This window comes from Rhea americana, unplaced genomic scaffold (genome assembly GCF_003343005.1).
Source record: "Rhea americana isolate MKP2758 unplaced genomic scaffold, rheAme1 scaffold_241, whole genome shotgun sequence".
Taxonomy (NCBI): domain Eukaryota; kingdom Metazoa; phylum Chordata; class Aves; order Rheiformes; family Rheidae; genus Rhea; species Rhea americana.
The window spans coordinates 1,260,491-1,284,058 of NW_028186359.1; the positions used below are offsets into that span (position 1 = coordinate 1,260,491).

At 42.8% G+C, this 23,568-nt stretch overlaps 1 protein-coding gene and 1 long non-coding RNA gene across 3 annotated transcripts in view; one reads left to right on the forward strand and one right to left on the reverse strand.

Moving 5' to 3' along the window:
• LOC146594980 (uncharacterized) overlaps positions 1-17,018 on the forward strand; it is a 47,707-nt gene extending 30,689 nt beyond the window's left edge. The window contains exons 2-5 of one of the 2 annotated variants that reach the window (XR_014896053.1): positions 9,131-9,190; positions 15,115-15,248; positions 16,070-16,134; positions 16,864-17,018. This is a non-coding gene — a long non-coding RNA (uncharacterized LOC146594980). Of the gene's footprint in view, positions 1-9,130; positions 9,191-13,722; positions 13,827-15,114; positions 15,249-16,069; positions 16,135-16,863 lie in introns of those variants that run through there. The other variant, XR_014896052.1, reaches the window with a different exon arrangement.
• G0S2 (G0/G1 switch 2) lies at positions 1,265-2,280 on the reverse strand. Its single transcript, XM_085306613.1, has 2 exons — positions 2,216-2,280; positions 1,265-1,884 (listed from the first exon to the last, which is right to left on the reverse strand). The coding sequence occupies exon 2, from the start codon at positions 1,852-1,854 to the stop codon at positions 1,555-1,557; it is 300 nt and encodes a 99-aa protein (XP_085162739.1). The 5' UTR covers positions 1,855-1,884; positions 2,216-2,280; the 3' UTR covers positions 1,265-1,554.
• Positions 17,019-23,568: the final 6,550 nt, after the last annotated feature.

Below are 23,568 nucleotides of genomic sequence, written 5' to 3' on the forward strand. Positions count from 1 at the left end.
ATGTTGAACTGTTCCAGCCTTGCAAAAGAGATCAAAATGCTTGGTTGCAGCCTAAATGAAGCATTTCTCAAAAGCTGTTTTTAATTGGACTCTGTTCTTTTTCCTGTAGAGAAAGGGTATTTTATACTTAATTCAAAACTTCCAGAGTTTTTGTGCAGACTTGGTAGGATTCCTCTTCCACTATATGTTGCCATTTTTTGACAAAAATAATTGTCAGCACAATGAATTATGTGGTTATGTATTTTGAAATGTAAGGGTGCACTTCAGCTGGTTTCTTAGATTCTAAGATTCTGGTCTTAAATTTATGCAGCTCTAGGAGGAATGATGTTTTTGGCACTTACTGATATTGCTGGTACATCTAACTGTTACTATACGAGATATGTAGTGTACCCCCAGCCTCTGGCCTGCTGATTCTGCTTTTTGGGAGGAATAAAGAGGGATATTTTTTTCTTCAGCAGTGAGTGGTGGAGACTGTTTCTGTTCCCTCTATTTTCTAGTGGGGCCAGGACCTTTTAGTTACAGTCACCTAGAGTTTGTTTAATTAACTTAAATAATATAGTAAAAATCTGCTGTGTAAAAGACTAAGCCCATGGATCATTTTAACAYTGGGAAAGTTCTGTAACAAGATGAGCACTGTTAGGAGATGCGCCTCAGGACAGGATCTTCTGGGCCGTTTTTGTCTCCCTCTGGGCTTGCTGGGCCATTTGATCTGTCTATGCTTTCCACTGAAGAGATTCCTGGGACCGAGACCAAACAATATTGTTAATACTATTTTTTACTGTGTGGCCATTTTCGGAAGGATCTCAGTAACTGTGTWTTTTTTTATGTATATATATWTTTTTTCCTTAGCTGAGCAGCAGCCATAGCCTGTTGGAAGTCTATGGGGTCAAGGCAGTTTTGTAAACTGCAATGGGTACTCTCTGGSACAGCGGACGCACAGCTGACTGCAGGTACAGCCCCCATCTCCACATTAGGATACATGTGGGTCATCAATGTGAGATACRCTGTCTGCACCCCCCAAATTTGGCCCTTTTTGGTTTCAGATGGGAAGAGTTTCTGAAGTTAACTCAAAACCCACCAGTCTCAGCATAGTCCCCAGGACAGAGCAACACTCAGTGGGGCTGCCTGAGTTACAGGCCTCAACTGTTTTACTAGGTCAAACCAGATACTTGCTGGGAGGAGCCAATGGCTTCCGTAGAGGGTTGAGAGTGAGTACTATTTGCAATTAAGAGGAGAAGAGTTTGAAATGAATTCAGCTAGAGAGTTTTGCTACCATGTAAAATATTTATTGATTTTTGCAAAATGTTTTCAAATGCATCTGTAATAAAAATAAGAAACCATGCTGTGCATCTTGCACATTTTTATACCAACAAAAGGTATTTTTCTTTCTGCTGCACAGCAGCAAATATAACCATTCACTTCTTTCAAGTCTTGCACTTGCAGTCTCATTTGGCCAATCCTTCACTCTTCTTGCTGGAACCACCACCTCCAGATACACCAGGACAGCAGTCTCTACTTTGTTGATCACCAGACACCTCTCCAGATACAGGTCTTTTAAGAGGCATGCTGTCTGGTCACCATGCTCCTTTGCATCGCTGCTGGTTTATTACTCTTTTCCAAGATCAAATTCTCCTGTTTCTGTTTCATTTGCTCTTGTGTTGGGGCATCTTTCTTCTCCTCCTCCTCTAGCCTCTCTTCAGAGGTAAAAGGACTGCACACTGTCTCCACAACACCAATAACAACACCAAAGAAAGCCAGCACGCTGCCCAGCATATACAGCTTGACCATTTTCCTGTTGGGCTTCTGGCTGAGCATTTCTTTGGCAAAGGGGATCAGCTCATGCATGGTTTCCATCTTTTGCAGCAGATTTGGAAGATGTTAATCCTATAAAACAGGAGAGAGAGGAGTGTATCAATTATAATCCAGCTGCTTACTCGCATAGCATTTGGAGCGCTCCACTCAGCCCACACTATTTACGCTACATCCCTAGCCCTGCTTTAAGCAGAGAAATTAATTTTTGCTGAAAGCCTGCTCTAGCAAAATGCATTTGCCTCAGCTATCTGGCATGTAGGAGTGGGACGCAGGCTACCGCAGTCCTCCCTCCCCAAGTGGACCTGGGCTCTGGAGCAGGACAGGAATGGTAGCAGATGGAGGAGGAGAGGGTCAGTCTGCTGGGGCCTCCGGTGCATCCCACCCGCTGCTTGCACCCCCTTACCCAGCGCTGGGCGGCTGTAGCAGGCGGGAGCGGTCAATGTTGTGAGGCGGGCAGGCGGGCGGGCGGGCGGGCGGGCTGGCTGGCTCGCCTCGGCTCGGCTCGGCTCCGCTCGGCTCGGCTCCGCTCCGCTCGGCAGCTGCTGCCCGCCGGCGGCGGCCGCTGCTTTATAGCGCCGGCGGGGCGGGCGGTGCCTGCGGCAGGGCGGGCGGCGGGGCCGGGCATGCCCTGGGCACGCCGCGAGCACGGGCTGCGCCCCCGCCCGGCGCCTTTGGCTCGCTCTTCACTCTGTTAGCCAAAAATAAAAATAAAACTGCGATTATGATAATACAATGATTATGCAATTCTCCCCCCTCAGGCGTTAACCCTTCCTCCCCTAAAATCAACCCAAAGACTCTTTGGTGGAGTTGCGATGCAGCTGCTGCTTCTGTAGGAAATAGAGGTGTTTTAATGCATTAGTGGGAACTTTAGTGAGCTACTCCAGAACTTTAGTTGGAAGAGAGGGAGAAGATGGGAATCTGTATCTCAGCTTGTAAAACATGATATTTGGATCTAGGGCTTGGCTTTATGCTTGTGTAATATTCAATTCAGTAAAACAGATGTTTAGGTCTTTCTGTCCTTTCTTGCAATAAAGAAAGTAGTGGTAAAAAAGGCATCAATGAAGCATAGCAAAGATGTTACCCAGTGCATGACGCGAAGGCTTTTGTTAAAGATTTCTGTAGATGGCTCATAGCAGAGGGAACATTAGCTAAATTGCACGCAGAACGTGATAGCAACTCAGTTTATCTGAGATAAGAGATTAGCTGGAAATTCCTAAATTAACAAAAGCTGCAAGGCACCTGCTAAAACTCTATTATTTTCCTRTAGTTGTTGCTGAAACCCTGTAGCACCTTGTTTTAAGTGTAATCCCCTTGTGATTTATGTAAACTAAAGGACAGTGCATTTCCTTTTTTGGGGAAAAAAAGAACATAGTTCTGTCATGCTTCTTTTTTGGCTTACTTTCAAGGAATATTTCATCAGTAACGTACAGCAGATTACATCATCTGCTTCTGCTAATGCCGAGTTATTAACTCTGTCAGTGTACATATACTGCTTTGTCTGGAAAAGCTGTGAACACTTCTGGTGGATGCTGACCTTAACGCAGTTGCTAAAGCCAGGAGAATTTGCTGGGATTTACAGCCTCTAATTTCACACACAGATTATGGAGTCTGGGCAGACTTGTGGCAGGGATAATGGGAATCTTTGCCAGGACAGTRTATAGGAATTACAGCCTTTTGTGTGAATGGTGCAATAGCAGTGCTTTCAAGGATCAATGTGGAAAGCAGTTAAGTTCAGAGCGGGCCTCCATGAAAGGTGCTGTGAATGAGGCTGGTGAATCTTGAGGGCTGAGTCTTCTTGAGGGGTGCCATGTTTTTGCTAGCTGCACGGGCCAGGCTTGAGCCAGCAGCCACTCTGGCAAATGGGAACTGACRGGAGAACTTGTGCCCATAGCAGAGGGGAAAAGGCCAGCCTGTGTTGGTTCTCTATAGTTCCTGCCCAGGAGAAACCACTCTGTGAAATGAGTAATTTTCATGATGTCTCCACTTCCCGTTTCCACAGCGTAATAGCTTGCTGGTGACGCTGCTGGGATGTCCATGCAGGCCTTGTACTGGGTTTAGCACAACTGAAGGGTGAGATTTGGTTTTGTTTCTGAGTGTGAGAGAAGAAGCAAGAATACAGCTTTGAAAAATCGAGGAATTCTTGGAACTTGTATTATCCAAGTCATGTTTTTCTTTTCTGGCAGGATTTAAACGTCTTTGCTTCTGCAAAAACAGTCTAGGAGATGATATGGCCAGAACTATGCCCTAAAATCATTGAACTGGCTCACAATTAAAACCAGCCTAAAGAATTGCTTGTGCTGGGATCATAATCTTAACCTTTCGTTCATAACCTGAAGGTGAGAAACTTGCTGTTAAGCTCCTTTTTTCCTCCCCGTGTACCAGGGCTTTTGAGTTAAAAGCTTTGAGGAAAGCCCCTAAATGCCGCAAGACTTGGTAACCATGTGAAAATTGGCAGTGTTGGTGAGGTAAACAAAAGGTCTGCCTCATGTATGAATGTGTTGCTTAAATTTGGTTTTTATTCCTTGTTGAGCTCTTCACTGGGCGTGTGAGAGTGGGCGAGTCACAGCAGGCTCCTCACATCCCGCACGTAGAAGGAGGTTGCAGCTTCCTGGCTGCAGCCTGCTCTTCCCTTCCCGCTGTGGGAGTGGGAGCACGTTCTGCTGAACAGCGGGAGGGGAGAGTGCTTTAAGAAAACACTGCCAATGAAAACCTTTTTTCTTTTTCTTTCCTTTTTTTTTTTTTTTCCCCAAGTTTTGAATGCACTTAGGAAATTGTATTGCAAGACTGGCCGTAAAAGTTGCTAAAGACTTGTCTGTCCTCCTTCAGTGTCTATCTTTTTTGAAAATAAAAAATCCTTAACTCTGCCAACTTGGCAGCAAAGGTTGCAGCCAATTTTTATGTTCCTTTACTTTTTTTGTCCTCTGCAGTGCTTTGGAAACATTGCAGAAAAGATAGCTGGAGGAGACAGCAATTAGACAGAGAAAGTTCAAGGTCACTGTAACTCTAACCAGGAATAGCTGCTGGCTGGCATGCTGAGGCTGCTGGCTTGTCACTGTGTAGGGTAGGCTCTCTCCTCCTCAGATGAGGATAGTGGTGATGGTATAAGCTGTTAGGCCCTGCACAAACACAGCACGGCACTGTGTCTGAGCACTAGGTAATCCCAGAAACAAAGGTCAATATGAAGTGTTCGAATCATGATATTTTGCCTAAAAATTTTTGAAGCTGTATTTTTTCTTTGCCTCCTGAACCCTTTATGTGACAGCATCTTTCTCCATCTGAGGGCTACAAATTTTACCTCTTATTTTTTTAGGTATGTATGGAGATGTCCATGTAATCGCAAAATACTAAGAGCTGGAGATTCCAAGAAGAACACAGGGCTCAAAATAGTGTTGGGGGTTAACCAAACAGACTTGATAATGATCTGTGGCAAATGCCTGCTATGGCATTACTCAGAAATTGTCTTGATTTAATTAAATAGTTTTTAATTCAATTTTGTTTCAAACTGAAGTAACAAAGTCTGTGCAAGCTTGTTGTGTGGACATTTAAATTGGATTAAGAGTGGATAAAAGGATTAATGATTAACATTAAATTAGACTAATTTTAGGTGCTCCTAATCTTATTTAAGGGAGTCTGCACAATGAGGTTGTCAGATTTAATTGCAACTTTGATTAAAGCAGGCTTTATAGCTGGGAAAATTGCACGAGTTTAACGTCATCCGAAAGAAGAGCTGAATTTGCAAACACCTCAGGTTTAACCTGAATATCAGCAGCTGATGGGAAGGCTGAAACATGTGACCACTGACAGTGGCTCCAAGGTGATGCCTGTCAGCCCTGCTCTGCCGTGGGTTTTGCACGCGCTGAGCTCAGTCCATGTCCAGTGCAGCTGTGGTCATGTGTGCAGTGCCTGAGCTGGGAGCTGAAGTAAAAGCTGCTTTGAAATTACCATAGCAGGGTGTTTGCAGGGAGGTACTAACAAAGGTAGAGCTGTGCTGCCAGCGAGGATAACTTTGTTAATGCCTGTAGGGAACGGACACCCTCAGTTAAAGCACTGTAGCTCCTGTTTGTGGATGGGCTGGGGGAGATGTAGGAAAACAGCATGGGAGAGAGGTGATGGCTGAGCTGAATGCTTTGCACAAGAAATCGCACTCTGCCTGCTCCTGTGGGGCGATAGTCCGGGGAAAGTGTGCTGCTCCATGGGAAAACCTGTGGGGTTCATGTAGGTGGTGGTGGGAGAGCACAAGTGAGCTGAGAAAAGTGATGCTGAATGAGGAAGATTTTTAGGTCTGCAAAGGGGATGTGGAAGAGTCATCTCCTTTGGCCTGAAGCTCAAAGGAGTCTGTGAGCTGCTGAGTTGGGGAGGTCTTTGGCTGATCAAAGAGGATCTGCAGCTGGTAGAAATGAGGAATGCTGTGAGGTCTGCACCCTCCTATCACTGAGCAGGTGGTGTGTGTTGAGTTTCAGAGGTGTTTCTGGAGGCTGCCTTTGGCACGGCCAGCTTGCTCATGCCAGGGATGCTTGCTGGCATTGCTGAACTTGAGTGCCCAGCTGCGCCCACAGCCAGGAGAGGTGGGGAGAGTAGCAACCACAGCGTGAGCTGCAGCCTGCCCAGCCAGGGCCCCTCACGGGCAAACCTCCCACAGACTTTAGGACTGGGCTTGCATGAGCATCAGCCTGCTGTACACCTTGTCCTCCAAAATGCTGAAGTAAAATACTTATATGAAAAGCAGAACAATCCTGAAACTGCAGCAAGCCATATTAATGCCTGTCCCAATTAAAAATAAATCAAAAGATAAAATTCTAATTTCCTTCTCTGCTGCTATCTAGAAGTGCTTTCCAGCTTTTTCCTTCTTTTTGTCTACTTTGCTCCAACCACTGGTCCACGGCAAGGAGTTAAGTGATGTAACAAAAGTCCAAAATAACAACATCAGTTTTTCATAGGTTTCCAAGTCCAAGACGGTTAGCTCKCCAGTGATGGAAGTAGTGCCTTGCTCTGCTTGTATCCAGCATTGCAATGCCCTCATCTTGGTAGGCTGGTAACGTTGAGTGCTACCTGTTTTCCAGGACTCAGTTGCATTAGTGTGTTATCTGTCAATCAGACTGTGTGGCTAGGTAGGACTGTGATGAATTTGTACAAGAATTTTAGAAATAAAAGGAGTCACCTGCCATGAAGGTCAGAAACTGTTTGGTTCAGCTACTGCCGGAGAGGCCCTGCCCACTGCAGGAGTGATTGCCCAGGAAACAGGGAGCAGAGCAGCAGCTGCCTCCGTCCCATGTCACCAGGCATCTGCTGTGAAGTGGTCTGGGAACAGGAGACTAAAGTTTCTGGGTTCTGTTTACTAACAAAAGCATATAACTGAATTTAGGCTTGGTATATAAAATGTGGTCATTGAATTGTTGGTATCTGATGTAAAATAATAGAACTGCATTTTTAGGTACTGTTAACATTTGACAGGAACTCAGAAGAGTTTTGAGTAAAAACTACTGGAAAATAGGAAAAGCAGTTTTTTTTCTCTTTATTTTCTAAAGGAAAACTTCAGAGCAAACAGAAAATGTGACTTTTCAAAATGCACATTACATTTTGTCCAATTTCATCATTGAAATTTCAGAGGATTTCAGCAGAGTGCAAAGTCAATCATTTATTCACTAGTCTGTACTTCAGACCTGTTTGCAACCGTGAATGCTTTTTTCTCTTCTCTCTCTTGCTACAATGAGACAAGGAAATACTGAATCCTTTAAGAACATGTTCCTGAGCATGAAACAGTGGTGAGGGAAGTGGTCTTGTGTAATTTTTGTTTGTTGATAAGACCTCTATGGCTGAGTGGGATAGCACCTTTTTGTGATGCTGTATGTGGTGATAATAATAGCTATCATCTGGCAGTAGGAGATTTAAGGGATTTGCCACCAAGATCTTATATTAGCTTGGCAGTTTCTGCTCAACTTAAGCATTGTATTTAAAGTATACCTGAGTTTCTGGCATAGGCATAGAAAAGCCTGCATAAAATTGAAAGAAATGGAACACAAGATTAATGGGAATTAACAGTGGTGGCATGAAATAACCCAGGTGATTTGTGTTTGTTCTCTGATTGGATCCAGAGGAGGCCTGGGGCATCCCTAGGAACAAAAGGTGACTTCTGAAGAGGAGGCTATATGAAGTAATGGTAGCAGTAATTTCAGTGTTTAGCTACAGAAGGGTATCTAATATAATACCAGTTTTAGTGCAACTTTGTATCTGGATGCTCTTCTAGCCCTGACAGCTACCCTACTGCAGGCCAAGCAAAATTTCTTGTGCCTCAATATAACCTCCAAGTTTTTATTAAATCAATTGGATTTTATCAGCAAGGCAAGGGGGAAGATAAACTGGGAGGGACGTGTCTCCCGCAGTTAGCTTGTGAGTGCTTCTCAAAGATCCATTGCATGCAATAGCAAGTGTTTTAGTGGAGAACTCACAGAAGACAGACCAGATTTTCTCAGGCCAACAAAAATGGGGCATGCTGGCTCTCCATTTCTTTCCTCCCTGTTCTGTATTCAAATATTTCATTTAATATGGTTTACCTTGGAAGAAGATGTTCAACTATAATTAACACAATGCTCTTGTGCAGACCCTAATTATGAAAGTGGCCCTGTTCTGAGCAGGACGTTGTGCTGGATGACCTCCAGAGGTCCCATCCCACCTGAACTGTGTCATGGTTCTTTGATTCTGCATTTTACAAAGTAGTGGGGAAGCTGGAGAGAAAATATAGAAATAACCACTTATTTCTGTTAGTGAAATTTCCAAAATGTTTATAGTATTGTCTTCGTATGTCTTGGTACTTCTACTGATGAAGTGGAAAGATTTGCTTCATCTTCCACATGTCCCATCTTCGGGCAAGGATCAGGCGCTTTGGACTTTGTAATACACGAGTTCAGAGGTGAATGATTTGGCGTCTCTTGGTGTGGAGTGGAAGTTGCCTAACAGTTATCAATTGTCTGGAAGAAGCAAAAAAAAGCTGAGAGCAGTCTGAGCCATATGGCTGTGCTCATCAGCTCCAGACTAATGAGGCTGTATCTGAAGTTGTAAAGTGCCATGTGGGGTGGGAGAGGGGGATGATGACACGCAGAGTGAGGATGGAGCAAAACACTTGCATTTTACTCAGGTAGGATCAAAAGCTGTGCACCGTGAACGCCTTATTTCAGTTTTATCAAGTGGAAGAGGACACCAATTGATAATTAGAAGCAAAAATAATGTGACTTCTATTCACATTGTCAGTGGAGATACGTGTGTGAAAGTGAGTTCTTAAAACACTCCATTATTTTAAACCTTCTACAATTGCTCTTCGCAGGTAGAAAGGCTGAGATGAGGTTCTCCCACAAAGCAAGCTGCTACTCCATCTGCGCCGGTTGTGAGTACTGGGAGAGATCCCTCTGTCCCTTTTCCATTTGTGCACTCTGAAAGCTCCATTTCCCAAATTGTCCAGATTGCAGCTGGAAGCTTCCTTAATGGAATATGTTGCCCTTTTGAGAGCAGGAATATGGCAAAAATAAAGATGTTCCCCTGCAATGCCTTCCACTGGGATCAGATCTTCCAGTGGAAAGCAGACAGGCTTCAAAGAGCCTCTGATCCTGCCAGCTGTGCTGCCCACATGAGTGGTGCCCAAAGGGCTGCTGCGCTGCAGGGATATCAGTACCTGCAGTCGGTCCAGCTCTGTGCAGGATTTTATGGTGCACTCCTTGCTGTGGTGTACTGTGTTGTGTTTGGGCACGTAAAATTCCACTGCATGTGGGAAGGAGCTGCCCCATGTCTGCAGGCCAGRGGAGCTACAGTTTTTGAAAAACTGAGGAAAAAATCACATTCTTAAAAACAGACAAACATACAAACAAAACAATGACTTAAAGGCAAATATTGTCAGCAGCCTTTCCTTTAGCTTTAATCTAAATCTCCTAAAAGAGATCTAATCCTGCATTTTACATTTAGCAAAACAGTCCATTTATAACCTTTGGGATAGTTGATGTGCACARGTCAGTTCCCTGATGCACATACCACGCTTTTGTGTGGGGCCAGTTGCAGCCAATATGTGACACTTGCTGAGCTACTGCTGTCTGGGAGGGCAGACGGTTTCTGAGCTTTTCTGACCAAAGCACTAAACAAGGGGGCCTCTTTTGGTTTATCTTCCAGCACCTGACCCATGCTGCAGAGGGGCTGCAAGCATAGGCAGCAGCCCATGTAAGCTAAGTCAGTGAAGCATTGACCTTTGGTACTAGCTCCCAGGGTAACTTGAATTTAGACCTAAACTAGGTCAACTCTTTTTCAGTTCGAAGTTTTATTTGCTTTCAAAGCAAGGAATACTGTTTGGGGGAGATGTATTGGAATTTCATTAGAAATTCCTGAAACACTTTTAAAAGAAAACATGACAATTAGCAGAGACAGCATTTTAACTAAAATATAGGCAGTTTTTTTTTCAATCTGCATTTGCTATAATGAAGAGATAGTTTGCTGGTCAGTTTTTAATTAAAATGAAAAAAAATCTATGGAGGAAATGGCATTTTATTACTGAAATCAGTAGAGATAGTTGTCAAAAAGCTACAATGCGGATTGCGTATCTCGCCCCAAAAAGCCTTCCCACGCTTCCTTCTTCTAATGCTGCTTCAGCACTTCCAGCTCTGTCTTYTACCTCCTTCCATCTTTTTGCCACAGAAGTTTGCATGAGGCTTGCAAGCTGCCTGTTCGTCGCACTTACATTAATGACAGAGAATATCTAGGTTTTCAATCCTGGCTCTGGGAAGGGGAGAGTTGGAGCAGAAGTGACTAAGATTCTGGACTCCTGAGTGTGTCCTCAGCTGTGCCAAGATCCTGCTTTATGTCACTAAGCAGATCACCCCTCTGTCTTATTTTTCTGTTGTAATAGCAGCTGCCTGTATAGCAAATGTGCTTTGAGGACTTGTGTTTGAGGCAGTTCTAATCCTTTGCAGAAAAATAATGCAGCAGCATAAAGTATTGTTCTTGTTTAATTTTGATATGCACTAATTATGAAATTATGCTCCATTACCATCTTTTTTCCCATAACAGAGGTTTTAAGTTTCAAGAGATTAAGTGTTCTTGCATAGTGCTCTGCCCCTGATTTCCAGTTGCGTTTGTGTTCCTCTGAACTCTGGAGAAGAAATAAATTAAAAAGTGATTGGACACAGTAATTCAAGACTGCTCAGTGCTAACTAACTAGTCTCACACCTCAGCAACTGTATCTACTGAGTTTAGAAATCATCCTTGAAACTCTCAAAGGAATAAAGACTTTGTGTGCCTTTAATTCTAACAGCAAGTAAATGTCAGATCTGTGAGAGGAAGTAAAACAGCTATTCATGCAGTAGTTGCATCCTTACAAACTTTGGCTGCCACTGCCTTAAAGCATTCATTACTGAGTTCATTTTGAGTGCAACACCAGTGGAGTTACTAGAGGATAATTAACTTGTGCCTCCCTCCAGCCACCCCTGCTTGTCCCTATTTGTCACCAAAGTCTGATTGTAGAAGGAGCATGGGGAATCTGAATGCACATGGAACTGAGCTCTGGACTATCTGTCAAATTAAGCATTCTAATTTTAAAAATTGCAGACCTGGTATTTATTAGCCATCACAGAATTTGAACTTGGGATGCTGATTGAAGTACGTGCCACAAGCTGGCAGGACTGTTCTGTACACTCTCATGCATTTTTATGGGAAGATTAGTTTTTAAACAACTGGCTGTGATGCGTTTCTATTCTGAATACTGCGACCTCTTTTCACCTGAAACTTAAAACCAACCCAGCAGCATCTTTCTTGGTTGCTGCCAGACCACAGSTAGGGCACTAAGATTTTCCTAATGGCAGCCTATTGTCATGGGGTACAGAATCATATGAGATGGGAAGACACCTCTGGAACAGAATATAGAAGCTACTTAGCTGATCACACAAATACACCACTACAGAGTAAGGCAGTGGCTCAGAGAGCAGTGTGTTATCCTCTGACTCAGCAACACAACTTCCTGCAGGAATAAGTTTTATCCACTATCCAGGGAATGTCTTAGTCCAACCCTTTGAGTCTGTGGACTCTGACAAAGCTCAGGACAGATTGGTGCAGCTGTGGGCTACACAGAAGAAGCATCTGAAGTCCTGAGAGTGTCCTTCCCTATGATCACAAAGGATTTCTCACTTTTTTTTTTGTAGTGCATTTTTACCATTCTGTTCTGTGTTTAGCCAGATGTAGCTGTACTGATGTATCTCAATCTGTAATGCATTTGTACTGCTTGACATTCACCTGAACAATGCTATTATCTGTACATTGCGAAGTGGGCAGCCTACAGCCTGGAGCTGGATTCAACCCACCTAGTATAGGGGTCTAAGATGGGAACATACTCATCCTAGGCTCCCTTTAAAGTTAATGGAGGGCAACATAGGCATCTCCAGAGAGTGAATAAATATAGTCAAAGGTGCTTTATCTGAACATTGAGAGTCCTTGTAAATGGATTAAATCCCCATCAATCTGATCAGGGTTTTTAAAAGTGGCTTGCTCAGGCACTGGCCCTCAGAGGCAACAGCTGAGTGTAGCTCCTGGTTACACCTTCACACAGAAGATGGTGTTTGGCATCCTCTGTGTATCCCTTTGGAAGAGCTTGAACGTCATTAGATGGCACATGTACTATGGCTGGGAACATTGCACTAAGCCATGCGGTTCCTGAACAGCCACCTGAGGTACAGCAACTGTGTTTGTTCTGTGCTTTTATTAATTTGCAGATAATATTCTGCAAATGACCTTGTTCCCTGCTTTTATTCCTATTTGGACTTGCAGAGCCTGAAATATCAGGTGATTGCTTACCTTGTTTCAGCAAGCCACTGGGGGAAGCCAAGAGGAAAAAAGCATGGAATAAAGTATTTCAGGTAACTCATTTGTTCAGCTTGTGGTCAAGGTATCATTTCCCCAGGCCTTACCCTGTTTGTGCAGCCAAATTGCAATGTTCTCTTCTTTACAGTAAGTTGGGGGGAGTATTGCCATTTCAGAGTGTATAAATACTCAGAATGTATGGATCTGATAGGAAGGATGCATACATAGCATTTGCAGTCTTTTCAAGTGTTGTCACAAAGTTATGCCTCTGTTCTGCTACTAATGGGCCTGATTCACGAGGGGAAGGAAAGTTTAAGAGGAGGAAACCTATGGAAAGATGAGCTGAGCAATTTAGCTGACGCTTGCACTGCAGATTAGGAGACAGCTCCATCGGTTTGAAGGGCAGCTGATCCTTCCAGCCTCATAAATGTGATTTCTAAAAGCATGAGCACTGACTAGATCAGCATCTACCTTCCTTTTGCATATGGCTTTAAACCAGATGGAATAGGCATCTCTCAGTGGACGTTCAGTCCAGACTGTGTGTCCTTTGCTGACTTGCAAGAATGTCTTGTCCTATATCATCAGAAGCTTTGCATAAGCCAAAACCTGTCATACTTCATCTCCTTTGTCTTTTCTGGGACCATTACTCTACTCTACCAGGTAATGAAGGTAGAAAGGTTTGCTGTAATTTTTTATAAAGCCTATATTAGATGTTTAGCCCTTTACTGCATACAGTTATTGGTATTGGTGAATTTGTCAGAGCTTGGAAACAGTTCTGTGTCTAGACAGATAAACAACCAGCATGCAGAAACAGTATCTGCAGCTCATGACAAGCTTAATCCTTTGCTTTTTCTGTAAAGTGTTTCAGCGTTTCTTTTCACTTCCTTTGACATGCTGTGAGCTGCTAGCTGAGGAGGGGAGGAGGCATCTTCAAAGGAAGGCTGCAGGAAGAGGAATGCAGCGTTACAGCATTGCTGAGCAGCTGTCTAAGGGCAGGCACACCCAGGTCTGCTCCCTGCTTACACAATGGTGCAGGCACACCTAAGGAGAGACGGAAGCTGAGCCAATGTTTCACATACTGTAGCCTTAGGGACAATATTTTTTTTTCCAGCTTTGTTGTATGCACTTTCTGCGAGTTCCTGCTCCTCAGATCGCACACGTCTATGTTGTTCCATGTGAAGACGGTGGAGGTAGGTAGTGTACACTAGCAAAATGACAGAATCACAGATGCAGAGCAGTCTGACAGTCAACCGTTGCTAGCTTAGCACTCCTGAAAGCAGGAGAGAGGAATTTATTTGGGGGTTGCTTCAGTGAAGCAAACAGCGAAGACTTGACAAAGGTTCCATTTTTCTGAGGTTTGGGAAAAGGGGGTTGTTAGAACAGGTGTTTTGGGGTTTCACAAAGTAAATGCAGAGCTTTTCACCTCTCCAGCTGCAGCTGAAACACAACACACGTTGGCAGGGCTGCGAGCTGCTAGGAGCCGAGCAGCTGGGTGGTCACTGCATGGGTGAGTTGCAGTGCTAGGGCAACTTACTTAACTTYTTTTTTTTTTTTTTTTTTTTAGACAGAGCTGTCAAAAACTGAATAAACTTTGGGAAGAAAAGGCCTTTAGTGCCATCTCACACACTTTGCAGGCACACTACAAAATTGAACTTAAGACACTGTTTTCATTAACACTACCATAAGCTGACTGTGACTACTGAATTGTGTCAAGCTGAATTGTGTCAAATGTAAGGAGACCTGATTTAGGTCTGAAGTAGGGGTGAAGGAATGCTCTCACCCGTGCGGCATTAAGCTATGGGTCTGGCTCTTCCACAGACTCCCTTTGTGGTCTTGGTTGATTTATGTATAGGATGATATTCAAAATCGTCTTGGTGTGATAAATATGGAGCCTCTTTGGAAATCTTAGCACTTTTCTAGGTACGTAAATGGGCACCTAAGTGGATGCATTACCAAGTCTACCTGTAAAACCGTGTCACTGTGCTCGAGGAATTCAGGCTCAAGCCTTGTATATGAATATGTAGGGTARTTATAGTTCGTATCGATGTCCCTAAGTAGACTTTAAGTTATCAAGTTTAGGTGCTGGCGACTGCATTGCCTTTCTAGCACAGTGCTAAGTGTGGTCTGCAAACCCTGCCTGGGAAGCTGGGCAAATGTGTGGGTGTGTGGGCTGTGCTGAGGGGCTCAGCTGCAGCATCTCTCTTGCCAGTGCTCAAGCTAACTGATTTAAAACCAAATTGGGAATGTTTTGGTAGTGTCCACACAAGCCCCAGGTGCACTAGTACTGTCCCAAGCTGCAGATACAAATTCACTTGATGGTAAACTATGGAAGTGTTCAATCACACTGCCGTCACCCTCCTGCTCAGTGACTTCTGTCTGCGGCTGTATCCTGTCTGGGAGCTGCTGTGAGTTACACAGTATTGGGTGTGTATGTCTGAAGATGCCTGAATCACTCCCTTTATCGTATTACACCCACAGGTACTTACTTACTGAGGTGAGGTAGCTGTATGTTAAAAGCAAAGAGAGGAAAGAGTCAGCGCCTCAGAGCACTGCAGGCTTTCAGATCAGCTGTGGGATAACACCAGAGCACGAAAGTCCTTGCCTCAAGCCAGGTATGTGCAGTATACCACAGGCATCAGAGACAAACTGTGCATGCCTTTAATTCTTGATGTAAAGCAGGGAAGAACATTTCTTAATGCTGGCAGTTCTGTTTTTAGCAGGCTCTTGTGCAGGATTTCTGCACAGAACTTCTGTAGATGTCACTTATTTTGCAATTACTTCTACAGATTTCTTTTTTTCTGTCATAGAATAAGAATAGTTATGGACTATTTGAAATGTCGGCAAGTTTTGACCTATAATCAAATCTGAAAACGTAGGGCAAAGGGTGGGGCTGCTGAACAGAGACTGCACTGTGTGCATATAAAGAAGCRGCAGCCCAGTTGCTGTCCTTATCAGGATGTACTTTCTAGGTTTTGTTGTGACTCGGCTTTGACAGGGGTCCCTTGCCCCCAGCTGATCATGCTGCTGGGAGCTGTGGGTTCTCAACCTCCCTGGGAAAGCAGGCAGTTGGGAATTACAACTCTGTTAAGAATAATGTGCTGTGCTTGTATTTGTGGTTCACCTCAGTAATAATAATAATAAAAAATCCAAAGATAGTGTTTGGGGGAAGAGGACGATCTTTGATATAGTTTGAGGGAATCTTGTATATGCTTCATGAGTTAGATGAAAAGCTGAGATTCTTTGCAGTTGTTCATTTTTAATGTATAATCTGAGGGTCAGATTATCCTCTTATTCTGGATTTTCACCCATGCTGCTCTTCTGTAGATTAATGAAATTACCTCTCTGTAAATTGTGAAGGAACATAAAGGACCAAGACTGTGCTTTAGACAGCATTTTCTGCTTCTTTTTGCTTACACTGCAAATTCTTCCCTAGGTGTGTCTTCAGCAGTATGGACTCTCACTGCCAACTTTCTCCATGGATGTTTTTTATGTTCGTGGGTAAGCCTTAGCCCACTTGTTGTGCTTCTGAAAGGATATTGGGGGAAGCTAAGTATTTCCTACCACTTGGGAATGACTTTGTCGTGTTTATAATTGGGGTGGTATATTTTTGTAATATGATGAACTATATTGCCTATAGCCTCCATAAATATTGTGTTTTAGGCAAGGTGGTTTTATACACAGCTAAAATTCTTGCAGAAATAATCAGAACATTAACTTTATCGATGAGAAGTGAATGACAGGAAGGTTTTCCTCTTGAGATTAAGAAATACTGCTAGTGTAAGCATTGTATTAGCCATTATGTTATGGTGGCAGCTGGGAGATTGGTGTTAAAGAGCAGTGCAGGTGTTCTGCAAAAGGATGCTCTCTGTCCAGGGTGCTACAGGTGGCCATGGGTGTCTACAGATAAGTGGGGGAAACCAGATGGTGCTATTCAGTATGATGGGCAGTGAACTGAGAATCCCTGAAGCCCACCATTGGGAATTTTTGGTAGGCAAAGAAGAGTTTCAGAAGTAATTGTTAGTACAAACCAATTATTTTAAATATCTTTCTTATTAAAAACAAAAGCAATTCAGGGGCAAAATATTTGTGTCCTATTTGACACACATTTATATTGTAGCTTTGTCTAAACATGACCTCATGATTGATTTATTGGGGAAAATAGTTATCAGTTAGTAAGTGTGCTTTTGTACCACTCTCACATGTTACTGAAGTCTTATTTCTCTGCAGTTCCAGCTTTACCGCAGCTTCTAGATGCACAGAGATCCTGTTCTCATGGAGCTTGCTACCCATCAGTGGGAGACCTCCTTGTAGGAAGAATCCATCACTTGAAAGCCTCCTCTACGTGTGGCCTTACCAAACCTGAGACTTACTGCACACCATATGGGGAAGTATGTTCACCTCCTTCTTCTGCATTCATAAACCTTACATAGGAATGCCAATGGCTTTACCCATGTCATCCTTGCTACCCTTTTACAGTGATGGGTTTAACCTATTTCAGGTATTTGTCACCCTTCCAATGATGTCAGATAATCTCACCATTTTCAGTGTCATCTTGAACTTGTTTAGAGGCATGAGAGTGCTTCATTCCMATTTTGTTGAAGTGGAGCTGAATGTCAATGCTGTGGCAGGGCAAGGGCAGCAAATCTCTGAAGTCTGTGCCCCTGGATCATCCTGGAGCCAGAAAGGAAACTGATGGTGTTTGAAAGCAAAGTATGCACTTTCACATCAAAAAATCCCAAGCTTTCTTAGCACCTCAGACTTTTTAGTTGTAAACTAAACCCAAATTTCAGTCACCAAAAATGGGATCATTTCAGGTCTTTCACAAAGATCTGGAAACACTTCTAAGTCATTGAATGTTTTCGATTAGGTTGGTATTGAGAGGATAGGAAATCACGCTGAGAGTGTAACATTTCAGCCAGCTGCAGTTGCAAATTCCCAGTCTCTAAATCTGCCACCAAAATCAAAGTAATGCTTTATGAATAAATCTGCACAGAGCTGAAAATGTTGCAGGATTAATATCCATAACATGAACACGTCCTAAAGCCTTTCTGTGTTTGTCTGGAATTTTTAACTTCTATAACATTGTGGAGGAAGCTCAAAATGAAGTGGGTTAAAGGCAGATCAGGTTATAAGGGTGTTGGAAGGGCTAGCTGGAGGACATACTTGAGAGGGAATGGCAGACCTCTCGTAAGGAAATATTTTCTATAGTGAAATCCATTTCCAGTAAGTCACCCTTCTTCTGCTTTTAATTCCCCTTAGTGAAAAGGCCAAGATAAGGCAGTAAATGGATGTGTGTTACATAACTAGTGCCTTTCTCACTGAATTGGAGAGATTTTCATTCTTTTTTTCATTTTGGGCTGTTAGGTCAGAGTGGCTTGGGAGGTTTTATTTTGTATGAAACTGAAGCAGCCCCCTAGCCTGGATGTGTGTGAAAATGATGCCTCTCCCAGACTCTTACACTTGGTGTACTATTTGTAGTTTGTCAGGTCTTTTTCTGTGCTGGCAGTTGTTGTTGGACATTTCTGCAGTTCAGCTCCCACTCAYTTTATTCAGAGCTGTTTTGCTGCTCCAAAGGAGCTGAATTGTTTACTTGCCTCCTCAATACGCAGCAAAACCCCATGCTCCTTCTCAAGGGTGCTATGGCTTATGGACAGGAAAAGATTGAGTATTTCTTTCTGGTCTGACAATGTTTTTCTTTCTAATTTCTGTTGGTACTGGAGCAGCATTGTGCACACATGTACCTTTGAAATCTTCACCTAACGGTGCCTTTTGCTAGAAGAGGAAGCCTGTTTTATAGGAAGTAAGCATCTTCAAAATCTTAATTAAGCTGGTAGTGTGCGTAACAGCTAGAGTGGGCTAGTTATTCCTTTTACGTAAGGAATTTTTACTCTGTTACTACTTTTACTCTGAAGAGCCTTCATTTGTGATAATCTGCATCATTTCTCATCTTCGAGTAGTAGGCTGGATGTGTTTCTCATGGTTATAATGTACCTGAATAGAAATCATCCGTTCAGTGCAGAATTAATGAGTGAGGTCCTGCACTGCACAGGAGGGCAGAATGGTAGAATTGCATTTTTCTGGTCCTGAAGTTCCTAAAATATTCAGTCTTTATATTCCTTATACCTTGTCTTTTAAGTACCAGAGTTAAAAGGAACTGCAACAACTAACACATGTCATATTAAAGTTGGATTCTCTACTTCTAGCTTTGAGAATGGAGTCTTTACTTGCCGAGTTTCTACGTGTATATGACCTTTCCTTTACTGAAAAGAGGGATGCATTGTTACTGCTAATAAATTCCTGAAAGACTCTTGTTTCTGTTCTGCAATTATAATGGCTGCTAAGAGTTTTGAATATCAGTTTCTATTTTTGCAGAAGGAGAAATCCCCCTATGTTGAGCATTTCTTGATCTCCCCTGCCTTTGATATTTCCCTAATATAAATGAACTTACTATTTCCTAGTCCAATCTCATAAAAAGTAGGTTTAATTTATATATTCTTATGACTTTTTTTTTTTTTTTTTGCTCTGTGTCTAGCTCATGTGCCAAATAGGTACAAATTTGGAGTCCGTTTTGCAATCTCAGCAGAGGGCATAGGATGAGAGGTTGCTCCCATTCTCTGTGTGCTGCTCCCCACTGCCAGCTGGCTGGTGCCTGCTGTCTGACTTTGGTGCCAGCCTGTGCTGACCCCACATATGCTCTTTTGCAATACTAGTAGGTCAGTTGCTGTGGGCATCAGTTTCAGCCTCTGCTCCATTGTCTGCTTCTAGAGCTCTGGCTCTGAGTCCCTCTAACCTTTATACTTTGCGCTACTGATTGCTCCATTTCTTGGCTGTAGGATCAGTCTAGTGAAATCCAGGAGGGACTCTGCATTGCCATTTATAGCACAGGGGACTGCAGCAATGATTAGGTAAGCGATGGGGGGTGGAAACCAGGCGGACCAATGGTATGGTGTGAAAGGAACTTACAGCTTGGGAAATGGCTGTTAAGTCAGCATGGAAAGTAAAAGCAAGAGGAAAACTGAAAATAGAATTTAAATATAAAGGAGCCTGGATTTGGAGTCCTGCAGTCACTGATGTACATGGAAAGACTCTCGTCGAGGTGTTGTTTGAGGCCCAGTAAATTCATTCGTTTATTTAAATGCTAAGCACAGCATTTTAATAGGAATAGGAATATTACCTAGTCATAGGTAAGAGAAGGCACTGTACAATTTTCTTCAGATTAGGAGGTTCCACATCCTCTTGCCTGGCTATCTCTTCTGTGACAACATGACAGCTTTGTGGCACATTCAGCTCTTGACTTCTCTTCTTGGAAGAAGCAGTAACAGGACCTTGGCTTGTTTAGACCAAGCAAGATTAACATTTCTCTTTTGCTTTCTACAGGGCTTATGCAGTACTTTCAGCTTAGAAAACATAAAACCAGAAAACAGCTACAGGTTTTCTAGTTGTTTTCTGGTTAATTGATTTTGAGGTACCCCAAACACCCTGTACATCATTGTAAAGGCTTTTGAAAAAGAAAATAGGCAAGACGAGAACAAAATTGGGTTTCCCTGTGTTTACCTTGCTACTCTGAATCCTACTTTCTACAGTGAAAGCAGTTCGTGTGTGTGTGTCAATTACATGGATCCTTACACCCTGACTTTCCCCAAAGGTTTTTCATGTGAGATACTAAAATTCTGTTTGCATAAGGTTAAAGACCAATATTTTCTGCTTTTTCTCACTTGCTTTTCATGAGCAATTGGTGGATATGAGCAATGAAGAGTAAGAAGTCATCTTTATCACTCTGAGCCTGGTGATAAAATGGGTCAACCAGTTGAGGAAGCGAGAAGACAAGTATTAGATAACTCTAATCCTTTAAACAATTGCTGGGAGGGAAGCGTGAGACTGTCAGGCAGAGAGAAATCCTGAAGTGTCTTTTACTGACAGATCATTGCAGTCATCTGGCTGAAGTTAACCTTAGCATCTCTCCCTGTAGTATCTAAGCACTGAATCATTTTTGACTGATTCCAGAAATACAGGCCAGTATCTGTGAAAGGGAATAGGTTGAAGACTCTGATGCTTCTGTCTACCTTATTGCTACCATCCAATGGTTACATATGCTTGCCCACTTACATGAGTTTTTAAGGGACCTCAGGAATGATTCTATATCACAAGAAACATTTCCAGTCCAAGTTATACTGCCTGCTGAATGGTTCAAGAGTCCTTAGATATGTTAGAGTAGGCGAGTCATGCTAAAAGCCACTGTGCCTCTCAGTTCATTTTCTTTTCAGACCCAAGGAATGAATCAAGCCCAAGTCTCCTATGGAGGAATATGCATCCCTAGAATAATGAAATAATGGTGGTTGGATGGGACCACAGGAGGTCCGAACGCCTGCTCAAAGTAGGGCTGCTAGTCTTGGGTATTACTTCATAATGTTTAGGATTTGTACCAAATAATTTGTATTCCTGACCTGCTGAAGGTAACGCAGTAACAGCGAGCTACTGATACTTATCGCATCTTGCATTCACACACATCCTGTTCTGTGCTTCAGGGATATGTCTCTACTTGCAGAGGCTGTACAGAAGAAAAAGGCAGTTTCCCTGCATATTTTCTCCTCCTCCATTCTCTATATCCTCTTTCTGCCACATAATTGCAAATTTCCACATATGCTCTGAGACATTATGTCTTCCCTGATAGACAAATTGTAGAGGCAGCCGGACTCTGGCAATGTATGCACTGTGCGCAGCTAAAATGGTACGATATGGTTTCTCCAGACTGTCATTCTAGCAGATTTAAAACAATGTTTTACTGAGGGGGCATAATGAGTGAACAGACTGGGTGAGGAAAATAGGCACCCACATGTTTGCTTTCAAGCAAGAGAAATGAATTGAATTTCATCTCCTTAAACTTGTGCTCTGTATGTCTAGGATGCTTGTCCAGCAGATTACATTCGCTGTTAGAGGTTGTGCTTAGTCTGGATTCTGGTCATTTAGTATGTATTTGGTAACTTTGAATATATTGACCTTATTAACTATAAGACTCAAACTGTCCCTAGAGGCCACATACATGTTTATTCAAGGTATTTGCCCTTAGTCACAGATATTCAGCAAAAACCTCTGCTTTCTGGCTGTGAGTTAGCTTTGAGAAGGGAGGAAAGATACATGGGTTAAAGCATGTAGATACAGTTAGACTCCCTGAAGGAATATACTACCATAATTTTTAATTGATCACTGCTGTCCTTTACTGATATTAAATTAGGTTGCACTTGACGTATCAGGCCCCAAACACAACTGGCTCCAAACAGCGTAGCGCTCTTCTCGGAGCAGCAAGTGCCAAGATCTTGCTGGAATATTTATCACRGGAAGGAAATGGAGTTCTTAAACAAGAACTGGGCAAGACTATAATTATTCGCTGAGAACTGGCAAGGCCAAATCTTTGTTTAAGCGGTACTGAATACCTCATTCCTGTTGGAGCAGCAGAATAAGCCGATCCATAACCTGGATGGGTCATGAGAGAACTCTTCCTGAATCTCTGCCTCACTTGTGATTAGGGACAATGCTTAAGTTTGGGGGAGTTTCATCTAATTATTTGTTACTCAACTCTATTGCAAATGCTGTCAAAGAACAGACAGCAGCTACTGAGTGCAGCTGCTACAAGTTACTGCACAGCTTCGTGTTCTGGCCATTTCCAGAGGATGAAAAGACACAACTCAATACCTTTCCCTTGTTCAAGGTGGCGTGAATATTTTGAAAGCAGTGACAATAAACGCTGCTCAGGTCCGGATGTCACTTGCTACGAGTGTTGCCCGACTCTCAGCAAACAGGAGTCTGGCTTGAGAATTAGGTTTAGCTCAGTTGGTTAGAGTGTAGTGCTGATAATGCCAAGGTTGTGGGTTTGATCCCCATATGGGCCACTTGTTTGAGGGATGGACTAGATGATCTCCAGAGGTCCCTTCCAACCTTACCGATTCTACGATTCTAGTATGCTCAGGCAAAGCTGAAGTTAGAGGAAAGTCATTTAACTGCTCATTGCCTCTGTAATGGTGTGCCAAGCATTTAAGATCTTGAGTCTGATCTACATCTAGCTGTGGGGTCCTTCTCTTTTCAGTCTGTTTCTTTAAATAGGCACAAACTATTATCTAGTATTTCTTCTTTATCCATTCTTCTCCCCTATCTCCTCTGTCACCTCTGAGTTTTGAGGTCTCCACTAAAACCAAACTGAGGGTCAGTTCACTGTATTTGTGTTTTGGGCATAACATCAGAACTCAGACTTCACTGTGTCACTTCTGAGTGGCTGGGAAGGATGTGAAATTGGGCATTATGGCTAAGTTTTATATCTGTGATTCAAAATTGGAATGCAAGTGAGAGGTCTCTTTTCAAATAAAAATTGCTCACTTAGAAGCTTGACGACAACATGTCCATTGGTAATTTCTATGGTGTTTTCCGTGGAACATATATGGAGTATTTTACAGGCAAAATGAGACCTACTGCAGTGGCCTGGCATAAGATTGCCATCCTGCTGGTGCTAACAATTAAAATAGACTGAAATAGAATTTCATAACCTGACTTTAACAGATGCCCTTGTTCCTAAGATAACTTCCTCTTGCTGCTCATCTTATTTTGAATAACTCTCAGTCTCTCTATATACATATCTATAAATTCCTGCTGTCTTTCAGAACTTTCTAAAATAAACTTGGAATGGTAATTATTGTCCCAATACAATATTTATCATGCAAGACTACACTTGGTTACCATATGGGAGGCTGGATACCAGGAAACCGACTGACAGAGTGCCTCTTGTTGACATGAAACAGAATTGATACAAGACCACCAAGGTCTCAACAGCTATTAAAGGTCTTCATTTCAAGGCTGGAGAGAAACAGCTTCCCATTTTTGCTGATGAGTAATTTCAGTTTATTTTAGTTCATGCACTTATGCCAGGAGGTGTTATTTCAAGGG